This window comes from Fulmarus glacialis, unplaced genomic scaffold (assembly GCF_000690835.1).
Source record: "Fulmarus glacialis isolate BGI_N327 unplaced genomic scaffold, ASM69083v1 scaffold41572, whole genome shotgun sequence".
In the NCBI taxonomy this organism is placed as follows: domain Eukaryota; kingdom Metazoa; phylum Chordata; class Aves; order Procellariiformes; family Procellariidae; genus Fulmarus; species Fulmarus glacialis.
This window is the reverse complement of record NW_009200565.1, coordinates 112,303-127,736: the sequence shown is the minus strand read 5'-3', so window position 1 is coordinate 127,736 and position 15,434 is coordinate 112,303. Positions and strand designations below refer to the sequence as shown.

General features: G+C 37.1%; 1 protein-coding gene across 1 annotated transcript in view; it reads right to left on the bottom strand.

Moving 5' to 3' along the window:
• LOC104073757 (ephrin type-A receptor 7) overlaps positions 1 to 15,434 on the bottom strand; it is a gene marked incomplete at its 5' end in the record, with an annotated part of 95,040 nt that overhangs the window by 3,300 nt on the left and 76,306 nt on the right. The window contains 6 exons of the mRNA XM_009573646.1: positions 258 to 451; positions 5,007 to 5,156; positions 6,212 to 6,421; positions 7,396 to 7,457; positions 8,023 to 8,208; positions 12,436 to 12,561. Of these exons, the coding sequence (XP_009571941.1) occupies positions 258 to 451; positions 5,007 to 5,156; positions 6,212 to 6,421; positions 7,396 to 7,457; positions 8,023 to 8,208; positions 12,436 to 12,561 (928 nt within the window). The remainder of the gene's footprint in view (positions 1 to 257; positions 452 to 5,006; positions 5,157 to 6,211; positions 6,422 to 7,395; positions 7,458 to 8,022; positions 8,209 to 12,435; positions 12,562 to 15,434) is intronic.

Sequence of the window (15,434 nt, the reverse complement as noted above, 5' to 3'; positions counted from 1 at the left end):
AGTAGTTTACTGAGAAGTGTATTAGTTCCATGATATTTACTTTCTTTATTTCGGTTATTTTTTAAGAAAGTTCTTTTTGGCTTTGTTCAGCATGGTAAAAAAGAAGGGCAAATGAGGAAGGGAAGAACAGGGAACAGGAGGAAGGAGGAACTGAGAGACACATGGAGTAAGTGTGAACTGGAACCAGCCACCAAGCAGAACATCCAGAACCCAGCCACGCGCACCATCATACGAATGCACACTAAAGCTTTTCTTACCTGCTACAGGTTCCCAGTGGGGTTTTCAAGCTGTTTGGGTTTCTAATCATTTTGTCCAGTATACCAACTATCTGCTCAAACTTCGGCCTTTCACCACGTTCCTTCTGCCAACAATCTAGCATCAGCTGGTGCAGTCCTGCTGGGCAATCCATGGGTGCTGGCAAACGATAGCCTTCTTCGATTGCTTTTATAACCTAGTAGCCAACATAGTTAATCATTTGTCATCAAGGGATATTTAAGAAATATATATTGCTACCCAGTTCAGGAAAGAGAAGAAGAAAAAAGAAAATCAATAAACTAAAATTTGCCATCAGCATTGCAAAAATATCAGTCTGTTGTTTTGACACTAGCCTTCATGTTTTCAAATAATTTCCCCGACTTTATCTTTGGGCTTATTAAGCATATTCTATATGTGCAGAACATAGCTATATTACCTAGTCAAGTGAGCAGCAGGGAACAACAATTAAATTCACCAAGGGAGCAACAGATAGATTGATAAATGGAGTTATTTCAGAAAGCATTATTACTTGCCCCAAGGCTTTTATGAAAGAGTGTGTGGTAGAAGCAACTGACTTGTAAATGGATAGGGATCTGTGCATGCACATATACAATACAAAAAGTCTGAAGAGATTATAAAAGGATCCAAGAAAAATGTTTAGCAGACAGAAATTGTTAGGGAAAAAAGTTGTATTCTGTGTCTAGCCACATTACATTAATGATAAAGTAGCAGAAATGTGCCACGTGAGAGAGGAAGACCTGGCTGAATATTTTTTTAATATATCACCTAAACAGAAAGTTAGACTTAATAAAAGATGCTGCTAGATGATGATACGATCAAAGGAGAGCATAAATGTCTGAACCAAGAATTACATCCACCTGTTGACTTCCTTAGCCAAGTCAACTCCATTTCCATTTAAGTAAAAAATAAAAATGGGTAAAGTAAAATCACAGGAAACTTCTGTAAAGCTTGAGGGCAGGATAAGAAAGCACATCAGGAAGCAAGGCAGATAAGAAAGGCTTGTGAAAGAGGGCTAAAACACTGTTCATGTGGGATTTCAAGTATACTGACATTGACTGACATAGCAGTATTAGAATTGCTAAGGAAAGGTGCTTGTTCCAGAAGGGTAGTGCATAGGACTGTCTTCTCCCTCGGTTTGTACGGAAAGCAAGACCAGAAGCTGTTCTGGATTTAGCCCTAGGAAGTAGATCTGGTATGATAAATAAAGTTGGTGAATATCCAGGGTTCAGTGAAAATTATAACCTCAGATGATAGAAAATATTCCATAGGTTGTGTGAGAAAATGCAAAAGCAGTGGACTGCAAAGGAGACAGAACTGCAAAGAATACAAAATGACCTTCAAAAAGCTGGCTGAAATCCCTGATTGTATCAAAACCTTTTGCAGAAAAGAAATTTTGTGAAAAGAGGAGGCATAGCCCAGTGGTAGGGCATTTACTGCAGGTTTGTGTCACAGAACATCCTTCCGACCTCAGGGAAGTTGCCTCATCTCCCTGGGACTCAGCTTTCTATCTGCACATTTAGAATGACAGTACTGTCCTACAACTCAGAAATGACTGAGAAATATTCAATTCCTGCAGTAACATCCACACCTTGAAGAATGAGTGCGGTGACCTTTTAGAGACAGTGAAGTTATCTGTCAGACAGGGTGGGGAGAGAGGATTTCTGCAGAAGAACAGGGAAATTGGAAGAAAAATACTATACAGGAAAGAAAACATTAAAAGTAAAATTTAAGATCTTTTAGATCAGTATCAATAGGAAAAACAAAAGAACAGCTCCTTATGCTTAGAAGTAGCAGTGGAAGAAAAATGAAAAATAAGCTACAGTGTGTATAGGACAACTGGTGTGTTATGAAAAGCAACGTAGAAATTTCTGACCTAAAAGGTAAAACGTATTAAACCCACTACATATCATTTACTACAAACAAAGCAGTTGCTTAAGAGGTCAGAACGCAGAGACCATCAATGAGGAATGAAAAAGCAGATAACACCAACAGCAACACAACCACCAAAATATCTAAGACTCAGAAGTGGCAAACCATCCAGATAAGACTATATCCAAGAGTGTAAGGGATAGTGAAAACATGAATGAAAGGATCACGAACAGGACTTTTCCACGGTCACTACAATCTGCAGAGCAACCTGAAGAGAGGTGGGAATCAAGATGATGATACTATTTTTAAAAGGTTTTGGGGATACTGCAGAATCAGCTTCTTTGATGTGTATTCTGAGCAAGAAGGATGAAACTGGGAAATATAAAACGATGAGTTAGAGATGGATGGAATTGCTGGGAATATCCAAAACATTGAAAAAACATTGTAAAATATTGATAAGTAAAGTTTCTTTTTTAAAAAAAAGAAAGAAACACGAATATCCACTAAGAAAAGTGGGGGAGGGTTTCCAAAAATCAATACTCGGAGATAATGAAACAGATGCAGGATTTTTTTTTTTTTTTTTTTAAATAAGCAAAGCTACAAAGAGAACATAGCTGGAGTTCTTACTAATAGAATTGATTTGTATTATTTACACTTCCCACAATTTGTTTTTCAAATTCTGTTTTTGCTGCAAAAAGAGAAAAAGGGAATACTGTTAAGAGTCAAGTATGCTTTTATCATAATCAGGCTATCTGAGGATGCAAAGTAGATTTGAAGAGGGCCAGGTCTGTTCACTGTATATACTGGTTGCCAACAAAGAAGTATTAAATACGGATAACCGGACAATGTAATGTTATCACTCTGCTTCTGGGTATAGAATAATAATGCAGCTTAATAATCATAATAATGGTAACAAATCCAGGAGTACAGCAAAGAAAAAATATGTAAGCCTAAGCTCTTGACTTTTTCTGAAGAACTAATCTGCACTAGGGTCAGTAACTGAATGAGAGGAAGAACTAGCAAACACCAGCAGTCTAACAGGGGAATAGGGTAAAGTGCAGTGGCTTGAGAGTTACTGTTACCAGCAAGGATTAAGCTGAGGGAAGCCCACTGCTCAGAGAAGTTGGGGGGACTCTGTGTATCATCTGTGCTCAGCCCGCTGTGCCTCTGCGGGGAACTTGTAGGATGAGTGTTCTTCTGGTGCACCCTAGCTCCAGGTCGCTGCTAAAAGGAGGACTTTTGCCTAAAAAGAGATCGCAACACAGATTTGTATCCTCTATCAATCTAAAATAATGACTTAAAGGAAGAGGGACAGAATTAAAGAAATGCCATCTGAAGATCCAAAGTCAGGGAGACATACTTTTTAGGAGATCTGATCTGGTCTATGACTACACCCACATCCACTTTCAGGCAAAATGATACACTTAAGATATATAAACTGACTGGTGTATATGCAAAATTAGAAGACACACATTTAGCATTTTTTATTCCAGTTAAATACTCCCATTGGTAACTGTGAAGGAAAATAAATAACTAATCATAAGATGATTCTAAATTTTTGCATCATAAATTTATCTATGGAATTCGTAGGATGTGTATAAGTTTTGGGAACTATGTTTCAGGACATGCTTGAAGATCACAGCATACAAGAATATTTGAAATTATTTTACCAAACAATTGATGCATCTTTTAACTATGTGCTATTGAAGATTATTATGTAAGATGCTAAAAAGAGATGAAACTGCAAGAAGTGGTAATTAGTTGTTCTATGAAAAAGGTTCATTCATGCGCTTTATTTGAAGTTTTCAATAGAGGGAATACTTTTCAAAATCCAACAAGAAGCATGAAGATACCAGCATTTCTCCCCTATTTAAAAGTTTTTCCTTATTGTTCCCTGAAAGATAGGTAAGGTTTGCCTTTGAGGTATCTTATATTCCTGTCAGACTTCTTTTATGTTTGAATCTAGTACAGAAGGAAGGTGTCAAAAGAAATGAAACTCTACTGGGTGTCTAGGGAATGTAAATATTTCTCTTTCTCTGCCCCAAGGACTTGTTTGCCCATATTTTGACAGTCCATGAAATCTTTGACACTGAGACCTGTCAAATATTAACAACTTTGCAGTGTGCCAAACTGACTCATCATTTACACTTTTATCTTTTTTTTTCAACTTTGATGTCGATCATTCAATCAAAAAATAAAATAATAATAAAAAAAACACTCAAGCCCCCAACCTGAAGAACTTTAAATGACATTCTTTCTGACATCCTTCTCACCTGCATGGCTTTTTCCTGTGTACTTTCTATATTAATAGATACTCTTGTCATAAATCAAGATTAACACCCATCTGTTCTATTACTGCTGACCTGTTGCTCTGGGTCATACTTTATGCAAACAAGGGTATTGTTAAATCAGCATAATTAACTTGAAAAAGCCAAAGTAGGTCATTAACTGCCACTCAGATTTTTAACAACTTTTTTCAACAGTTTAATCATTGCTCTGAGGTCAGAAACCTCAGAATTATTTTTTATTGGAAAAAAATTAATTCCTTCTATGCTTAAGTGTAATAAAGTGAAGAGCACATATTACTATTTTTGATGTTCTAATTTTACTTGATACTCGGGACAAAAACCTACAATACCCACATGGCAGAAGAATGATTTAGAGAATTAGGTAAAAAGTGAAAGCTCTGTAACTTTTTCATTTTGTGAGAACCCTACAGTATTTTGATAAATCTTATTTCTAAACCAACATTTTATGCATGTATAGTGAAACACATATGTATGTGTTTACAATATGTATTTTCTGTTTTTCTAACACACACACACACACACACGCTCACAAACAGACGAAGTATAACCTACATCTTGATTTGACATGTCCCAGTAAGGCCGTTCTCCATAAGACATTACTTCCCACATAACTATTCCATAACTCCACACATCGCTGGCTGATGTAAATTTGCGGTACTGGATGGCCTCTGGAGCTGTCCATCTCACTGGAATTTTTCCACCCTATGAAAAAAGAAAGAAAAGAAGAAAGTTTTCTTTTTTCTCCACAAAATTTCTACATCATCTTCTGCAGAGTGCATTTATAATTGTTTCCATCAACATCAAAAGTGGCACTTATATCATCTACTATAGTTGACCGATTGCAGAATTTTCGAAGGAGTCTAAGGAAGTTTAGGCTCTTAAAACGCTTGGACCATAGAAGCTTAGACACCTGTCTAAGCTAAGTTGGATGCATTTCTCTGGAAGTGCTTATCTCTCAACTGATTTTAAGGGGCTGCTTAGATATCTAGTCATTTAACTCCTGGCTGGCTGAAGCTAGGTGAGGGGAATCTCCTCCTGTGCATATAAATCCCGTTGACTTGTCATATGGATCCTCTGAAATCTTGGTCTGACATTTTTAAACCAGAATCCCACTTAGAGCCCAGTGGCAGGAGTGACAGCCGTGAACGCTGGTGCGCTTTCCTGCATCCCTGTGCCTGTCGGAGCAGATTCCAGGGGCCCCTCCTTCCCTCAGCATGAGAAAAGAAGTGCAGCGAGGCCCCACAGGTGGGAAAGTGGAGCTGGCTCAACAAAAGAATAAAGAGCATAGTGTGCCCGATGAATGCTTATTTAAGAAAAGCGTCCCACCCAAAAGCAAGGGAAAATACAGGAGTTGAGCTTTGTCACAGTCTAGCCTCAAGCTAGTCAACTTTTTGGTGAGATAAAATCTAGTCTGAAAAATAGTAATAGCCTACAAATATTTTAGTTGACTCATAGTAAATGAGATGATTAAAATTTTTATGGGTAAAACTTCCGTATTTGTTCAAACAGAAAATCATGAGGAAAGGAATAATGAAGATACTGTGCAAAATTTTTAGAACTTTACCAAATAAGAATGTATGTTCTTACAAAAATATCAATCCCTAATTACAGCCAGATTTCTGCAGAGACTCTTTTCCTTTTGACTAGTTAACATTTCTCAAGCAATTAATCTATTGCTCTTATCTATACTCTCTAGAAGATATGCTCTTCTTAATAACCACATCTCAAAACTACTAAAACCCATCAATTTCTCTTACGGTAGTAGTGTAGACGGCCTCTGGATCATCTTCTATAACTCTGGAAAGGCCAAAGTCTGACACTTTACAAACAAGGTTGCTGTTGACAAGAATATTGCGTGCTGCAAGATCCCTGTGTACATATCCCATATCGGCCAAATATCTCATTCCAGCAGCAATTCCTCTCAACATTCCCACTAGCTGAATGACTGTAAATTGCCCGTCATGTTTCTGGAGGGAAGAAAGGAGCAGCAATTCTTGTTAGTATAGCTGAGAAGAGAAATAAGAATTAGTTTTGTAACTTTAGCTTTCTACTTATTTATTACTTCTGTGGCAATTCATCCTGGGGCAAAGAAACTCACTTCAAACACAAGTTTTATTTTCTTCAGAGATAAAGCAGTACATCCAGTTAAGAAATGTGTGAGTAGTTAATGTACTAGAAGTAACAAAACTTGCTAATCACTATGAATTTCTGGCTAAGTCATGGCAAGCCTCTTCTAAGAGAGATCACCTGATGCACAGCTCTTCATCTCTCAGCATAATTATCTGTATCAAGAAAATACGAACTATCTCCTTTTGGAACCCTGGCTACTGATAATTTTATTCATAGCTTGGAGTTTATCAAACAAACATAATCTTTCTCTTCTCCAGAGTGTTTATACATCATTTCACACTGTCTTGTACACCTGGTAAGGAGTCAGAATTGGCCAGTTCAGAACACACGCTCAAAAAATGCTAAATCGTTGTGAACTTGCATTTCTTTTTTCTTTGTTCTCTTAAACACGACCATAATTCATTTAGGGATTCTTGTACGCTGATTTCCACCATGCTGACACAATAAAATTCTGCTCCCAAAAGTCAGAAGATTGGGCTTCAGGTGTCAGTGGTTTTAACTTCAGCTGGTGGCAATAATAAAACCCGCCATGTCTATGCCACATTAAATCACTTAAATTCCTAGAATGTTCCCATGTCATCCTGCCTGATCCTCTCATTCCTGATATGATTTTGCTGAAATGATGTAGAGAACTGCTAGTATTTGTCAAGCTCTATTTCAGCCTGAAAACCATTTTAATTATATGAATACCATGCATGTATACATATATACACACACATATATAAAACCATATTTTTAAAAGTGACAATATATAATATAATGTATATGTCACTTAAAATATGTTTATATATGTTTTCATTTTGGTACTCACCCTAAGAAATGCATCTAAGGCCCCATTCTCCATGTATTCGATTACAATCATGACTGGTTTCCCTGAAAGAAAAGAAGACAGATTTTGTTTGAGAGACTGTAACACAAATGGAGTGCCTTTTTTGATAAAACACATGTTATTCCTTTGAACGACTGAACCATTGAGACAACAAACATTTCTGAGGCCTCCAGCACTGTTACTGAGCTCTAATAAGTTCTTAAATGTCTGCATGGAACATGGTCATGATTCACAAAATTAAACCATACAAATCAAAATGTCAGTGTGCTCTTCTAACTCCTGCTGTGTGAACAGGACTCTGGAATAATGACACTTCAGATAATATGAAAGGACATAAGAAACCTTATCTCCCTGCATGGTCTTTGAGGCTAAATGAAACTAGAAAAATAATATATTTCAAAGTACTTCATCTTTTAATCATGTGTGCATCTTAATTTTTTTCCTCAGGTTGTAGCATAAAGTAAGTATTGCTTTAGTTAGTTACGCATCAGGAGAAAATCCATTAGGAGTGTGCAGCCTGTTTGTAATTTGAATCTTTGACCATGAATAAGCTAAAGTAATTTCTGCTATTATGCTGTTATTTGACTGACAGATCGAGCCACTGCTTACCTCTAGTAACGACCCCTTCTAAGTGAACAACGTTGGGGTGGTCAAACTGTCCCATGATGCTCGCTTCACACAGGAAATCTCTCCTTTGCTTCTCAGTGTAGCCAACTTTCAGAGTTTTTATGGCTACTGCAACATCTCTCTTGCCAGGAAGCTTTAAACGTCCACTGCACACCTCACCAAACTCTCCTAAAATGAAGTAGAACAGCGCTGAATTACTCCGACTATAATATCAATATTCTTTTTAGGCCGTGATTCAACTAGCCGCTTAAGCATGTGTTTAAATTTAACATGTGAATGTTCATATTTGAAATGGATTACTTAGGAACACAAAGGCAGGCATGTGTTTTAAATGAATTGCTGACTAAGTACCTTACGAAGTAAACACGTTAAGCCAATCTACAGGACTGTTATTTGAATCTTTTAAAAGACTTGTTAGTAATTTGTTACATTTTTTCAAAAACAGGAAATAAAAATTAAGTCACTTTCATAAGAAAATACTATTACAGAAATAGTAATACCATTTTTAAGTCAAAATGTCATTCTGTTCTACATGGTTTCATTGCTATCTTTAGATCCGATGGGTTTTATTCTTTTAAAAGGCAGCTTTTTTAATTTAACATCGTTATGGTGTTAAATGAAGCACTACATTATTACCTTCAAGCAGGACAATTTACTTTGCGGATTATGAAATGAAAGGTGTGACTTATAATAACTTGGTTACATTAAACAAACAAGAGCAAATGGTGGAAGTTTGTAAAAGGCTTCTAAACTAACAGACAATTGGAACTTGAAAAAGCATGTGAAAAAAATGGCCAAACAGCCAGCAAGAATACCAAAAAAAAAGCCTCAACAACCATAATTTGGGAGAGAAGTAATTGGACTCCATTGGACAGGAAAGAGGATGGAATCATGCGAGGTGTGGAGTCTGAATAGCAAAATATCTACCTCACTATTATTGAGATTGTGAAAGATTTAAGGATTGTGTCTTGCCTCACAGCCGTGTCAGCAGAGAAAGAGAGACCCCCTATTCTGTAGCCAGGAAGAAAAATCTCTTGGGATATATAGGAGAAAAAGGTAATGACATACCTTATCCTGAATAAAGGGGAACATCTCTTTAAAAAGAGAAAGATTAATCGCAAAAACATTTAATAATCTGGTAGTTTGCAAATTTATCTGGAGTATGGAGATATAGATCCAAGTCCCTCCTCCAAATCAAATCAAGCCTGAAAATTCTCTCCTGCATACCTGTGAGTGCCTCAACATTAAGCTATTGAGTATACACAAGTATGCAGGCACACCTACATCCAAGACAAGTTTTAAGGTGAGTGCTGAAAAAAATGATTGAATTAGGAAAGACTAACACAGAGAGTTTGATTAGAGAATCCTTTTGGGACAGAGGCTGAGGTCCTGAGAAACCTGGTGGGATCAGGACTTAAGTGCACATACACACTGGCAAGGTGTCTGGCTGGCAGTGGAGAGAGAAGTATGCCTTGAAATGAGGCTGAATGCCTGAAGAGGTAGAAGTTGAAGTGTCCTAATGGATGAGTTCTGAGAAATCTTTTTTTGGACACCATCACCGTTCCAACACTACTGTTCTCCTGTCACCCCCAATAGCAGAGCTTAAAGAAGGAAAAAAGCAGTGCCTGGGCTTCAGCTTCACGGTTCTCCAGCCAGAAGGGTAGAACTTTGGCTGGACCTTAGTATTTCCTACCGACTTGTTTGGGCAAATCTCCACTCAGCATGGCTGGTTTTACGAATCTCATAGGAGATGACTGCATACAGAATCAAATTCCTCTCCCTCCCGTTCTACCCTAGCTGAATTAAGGTTAGCTCCAATCAACTCCATATACCTCTGTTAATACCATGCTGTACTTGAGCTAATTGGCCAGACAGAGTACAACTGTTCCTGCCTGCACAGGTGAGGTATTAGCCTCAACCATCCTTGGGCACTGGAGTTGTGGTCTGAATATCTATCATCTCATAGCTGTGAATACTATGAGGCATAGCTGTTACATACATAACAACTAGCTGCTCATGCCCTTCTCTTGGTGCCTTAATCTCCCTCCTGCACTTCATTAGGAATATGGAAGACTGTAAATGAATTCACCACTCACCTCACTCACAGCTCCTAGCCACAAGAACTTACTAAAGGATAACAGTTTTCTCTAGCAGTACCTTCCAAAATTGTTTTTGTTCCATGCCGACAAGAAGACGTGAGTATGTGTGTTTGTATGTGATACTTCAGAGCCAGGTAATTAGGATACTTGGCATGGGAGACACTAAGGCTTAACTCCTTTCCAGCTCTCTGTGATCTGATTTTGACTGATTTCCAAAAGCAGATCACTCACACTCAGGCAAACCAGAAACTTGAACTTGTATGTTATGCGTTTCAGGCCAGGATGCTAGCCAATGAACTACTTTTATTCCCCAGAAAATAGTATATTCAGCTGAAATGATGCCCAAAAAGGATCCAGAAAATATGACAAGAGTGGGAATACTGCACAGCCACACAGCCACTAGCTCAGCGTGTCAACAAGGAAGAGGCTGAAACAAAGGATGTGTGGTACGAACAAGGGCTCAACATAGTGGACACCATATTCTGTAGCTGACAGGTGGCCGCAGCGGGATGGCAATGAAAACGTTGGCAAGGAAAGCACATACCCCTCATGCAAATTGAGCACAAGCATACTTGCACCCTGTTTGTCTGAGAGAGACGTGGCACTATTCAATAGTTGATGTGGCCAGCACTGCTGATGTATATTGAGATGGCTAAGTAGCTTTTCTGGTGCTGTCACTAGTAAAAATTCTATATTCTTCTTTGATGTATGAGTTTCAGCTGCTTCTTCGGGACTTTAACATTCTGTTGTTCCTGGACTGCATTTCATTTCACTCCTATTTGCTATCTACATCAACAGGTTAAAGCCATAGCTAAACCCCATACGCAATATGCTTTCACCATAGCCCTTCTAATTAACTTTTTTCAGAATGACTACCAAAACACATTAGTTTTTTTGCTACCAGTTATACTTACTAAAATCAAGAATAAATTCTTCTGCAGTCAACAAAATTATTCTGGAATTACTCTGTCATAACAGTGAAAATACGTTTTAAACTATATACTCTTTGCAACTGAAGCGTTTTCAGCATTTTGCTCAGAAAGCATTGCAAAATCCAACTGAATATATCTTTGTGCTCTGAACTGTTGCTATGCTGATAGTTTTTTAACTCAAAGCAAAAGATAAAGCTCAGTAATTTTTCTACACTAATCTTGAATTTAAATCTTGTATATTGTGTATTTATTAGAGGAGATGCTGCCATTATAACATCACAAAAATTAGCAAGGGCTGGATTCTTATGCTCTTACTCATCTGAAGGAATAATTTGCTCAGCAGTATTGTTAATTTCAATGGTACTATTCCTCAATTAAAACATGATTCAACATGAGTGAGGTTATTTTTAAGAGGCATTGTGAATTGTAAGTGTAAAGATTTTTGCACAAGTAAACCAGTTTATTTTAGAGATATTTCTTCTTCTCTTTTTAAATAATATCACAGTATGTAATTTACAGTGCATGCCAAACTACAGGGTGATTTTAAAAGTATTCTACTAATACTTTTATAAAACAACAGGAAAGCAAAAGAACACTTCCTCCAGGAATCCAAAGTATTTGATATTTTTCTTACCCATGGAAACTTAATTTCACTACATGGAGTAGTGCAATAAAAATGTCACATATCTTCTTAATGCAAACAAATGAAACTGCCTTTTTAGAGCATGAACACCATGGCTTAAGTAGGTGGTAGACAGTTCAAGAGGAAGAAAAGCAATGTAATGCTGGTGCAATTACAATCAGTCATGAGAAGTTAAACAATAACTTTTTGTATTCATAAAATATCAAAAAGAAAAATGGTAGAACAAAAAACAGCCCCAGGGAAGATTTTGTTATACAGAAACAAGACCTTCCCAGTCTCTATTTAAGATTTTGTGCTGCAGCCAGTTTTCCTTACTCACATGAACAAAAATTCAGAGGTCAAAAAGCCCCCTTGCAAAAGGAAAGTGAGAAGAATTTGCACTCATGCCTAACGCCTTTACTCTGACAGTAAATAATAGGCAGCAAAACTGCCCCCCTCTCCCCAATTACATTTTTAACAGCAGATACAGAATTAGAAACCCACAAGCTTTCAATGTCAAGCAAGACTCTTCATTTACTTATTTATTTGGTTTTTGTTGGTTTTTTTCCCCGCTTGTTTTTACATTTTAGAAGCAAGTGCAGCTTCATTGCTCTTAACCACTCTGGCAAATGCAAAAAGTTCTTCTATACTTGAGGTATAATTATTTGCCTGTCATTATGATGTATGAGTTTCGATCCTGGCTAAATGGAACAGTTGAATCAGGAAGCCACAGCAGCCTTACCTGCACCAATCACACGCTCAATTTTAATACAAGAGGCATCTAGCTCCTTGGCGAATTGATGGACAGCTCTATTTGGGTCCTCGTAGGTTTCAGGGTCAATGTAGGTTTTGGTGCCTGGAAATTTAACTGTAATGATGTAAGAAAGCATGACTGTGATGAAGCAAAGGCACTTATTGTGCAGTCAGCCCAGGAATTTCATTATGCAGAGTGCTCCTTGGAAGAGTGAACCTGCTTCCACACTGCCTGAGTCAGCCACTGCTCTGAGAGGCATCCTTAGTTTTAGGCATCATCTGCAAGCATGCTGACACAACTACACAATCCCATCTCTAAAAATGACTAACATTAGCAACTGCATCTCCACCTTGAAGTGAAAGAAGTAATAAATATTAAATAGTGCTCAATGGAATAAAATGCAAGGGCTGAGTGGGAGCAAAAATAAAGCAGGGGAAGGGGTGTAAGAGCAGCAGAGATGAATCTTTCTTTTCAGTGTAAGGACAGCTTATCCTCTTTTCCCAGGTTGTGTAAACAGCATTTCTTTACGTTATCTCTGTCTTCTAGTGGGATTTGAAAGGCTCCTCCACCTACTTCAATTTGCTTAAACTATTGAATATAATGTTATTTACGGACTGTGGCAATAGCCAAGCTAAACTATTCACAGCACTTAGAATTTATATCCTTAGGTGTGTTTCTTGCACTAGAATATGAACATGAGAAACACTTGTAATCAACTTGTAAAGGCACAGGAAGGGGAAGTGGGCTCCGTGGCACAATTATTCCCTTTCTCAAGCATCTAAGTGAATAATATGCAGCAACTTGGTTTCTGTTCCCTCTTTCTCAAGTACTTAGTGCAACTCAGGCAGTGTAGCGCTCTGGCCAGCATGTAGTTTTTTCCCTTAGTTCGCTGCTGATTCAGGAAAATTATTATTTTCCCTTCTGGTGAAAGTAGAGCAACCGTGGAAATCTATTAACCAAGCAATTTTTATGAAATAAATTTGGCTCACAAGGATTACAGTCCTGAACTTTAATTAAATCAGTGAATTAAAACTCAATATGAAAATGCAAGAATGTTCCTCTGCTAATTGATATACAAGAATAGGATCAAAAGTCAATACAAACCATAAATAATGTATAGTTGCTTTGTAATCTTTTAATTGAACATAAAATATTTTAAATTTGAAAATATATTGGAAAATAGCTTAGTAATCATGTATATTTATATTTCAGATGGTATTACTAACCAAAAAAACCCCAAACCCTCATAAAAAGGAACAAGCTAGAGAAATTGCTTAAGGAATGTAATGAATTTACATCCAGAGAAATTATTTGAAATTTTGCCCAGATGTTATTATCTGCCATATTACGTATTTAAATAGATGTTCTTCCAATTGTATTGATAATGCTACAAATTTTAAAAATGATAAATATTTATTTCTTAAAACGAAAAAGGACCAGGGAAATGAGAAGAAAGCAATAGGTTAACCTCCTATAATAGTGCTTTCAGGCAGGGAGATGGAGGAGCCATCCTCTTGTGTTTGTGATAAGGGGCCTGAATTGGAGGTAACCTTGCGAATCTCAAATGGGCCTCTGATGGTTCTTTATTCAAGCTGTCATAAAACATTTTGACAGGCCAAGGCTATCCTGGCATACCAACGTGAAATAGTGCTGGCCTGGATTTGAAGACATTGTTAAGGAGAAAATGGTAGGAGGAAACCAAATATAAATCTGAATTGTTTGATTAAACTCCTCTATTGTATTTGTATCTTTAAGTGTAGCACTTGAGGTCACAGAGAGTTGAGGGAGACCGAAATGAAATATATGATCCTCTACTAAATACAGTGCTTTAAAACCTGCTTTAAAAAAATGGTTACTTGTAAGTTTTTGTGTTAGGAAGGAGTTTGTTGTAAGTCACGTTTTTGAAAATCCAATCTGGTACCTCAGCACAGAAGAAGGTTGTCTAGATGTTATGGAGCAAAAGGACACCAAACTGATGTTCACATCTCTGTGACCAAGCTGGTGACTACAGCACTGGCTTCCATCTCATTCTGTACATGGCTACCAAACAATATTAAACGAAACCTTTAATCAACAGACGATGAAAAACTAGATTGGCAAAACAGTGACTTACATGTGGTGTTATGGTTTTAAAAAGACTGTGTATGCTAACTGTTCTGGCTGATTTACTGGATAAGCAGATTTCTTGAAAGTAAAATGAGGGAAACGAGCACTTATAAAGGCTCACCATTTCTGGATCAACTATTAATCATTAAGCAGGAGCTTTCATATTAATTCATTTACACTTTCACTGAAACAAAATATGTCACAGATAATGGAGACGAGGAAATGAATTATTTAGCTACCATATTCCTATTGTTTATATACTGAAATACAAGAATACATAGTTGATCTTTTCCTTCAAGGACATAATGGGGATTTTACAAGTGAAAGCAGTAGCTCTTCTGAAGACATGAAAAGCTTATAATGCATCTATGAGAGGCAAATTTCAAATCCATCACTCCCAGAATAGTAACATTTAAGTAACATCAGATTTTTGATGAATTCTTTAAAATCAGTTGCATTGCAAAGTGCATGATAAATAATTCTTATCCCATTATTATTTTCCACCTTTCTTGCACAGATTATGAATTGATTGACTAAAGCCGCAATGATGTCACTACGTAGTTTAATACTCACTGCATTTAAACAAAATCATTTAGGTAGCAATACATCCAAATTCAGGGAGCATGAACAAATACCAGCTGATCTGTTTTTTTCAGGGCAGAAAGGTGAAACAGAAACCTTGATCTGATTTTGAGTGGAGCTTTGGCTAGAACTACTCGTTTAAAGAGGCGTGCACTGAGAAGATGCTACAAATTTGTGACTAGTGGCTACTTCATTCTGCATGTGATAATAGCTCATGATTTTAACATATAAATAAAATAAAGTAAAATAAGATAAACCATACTGCTTTAAAAAAAAATCTGATGGATTTAGGCTACAGC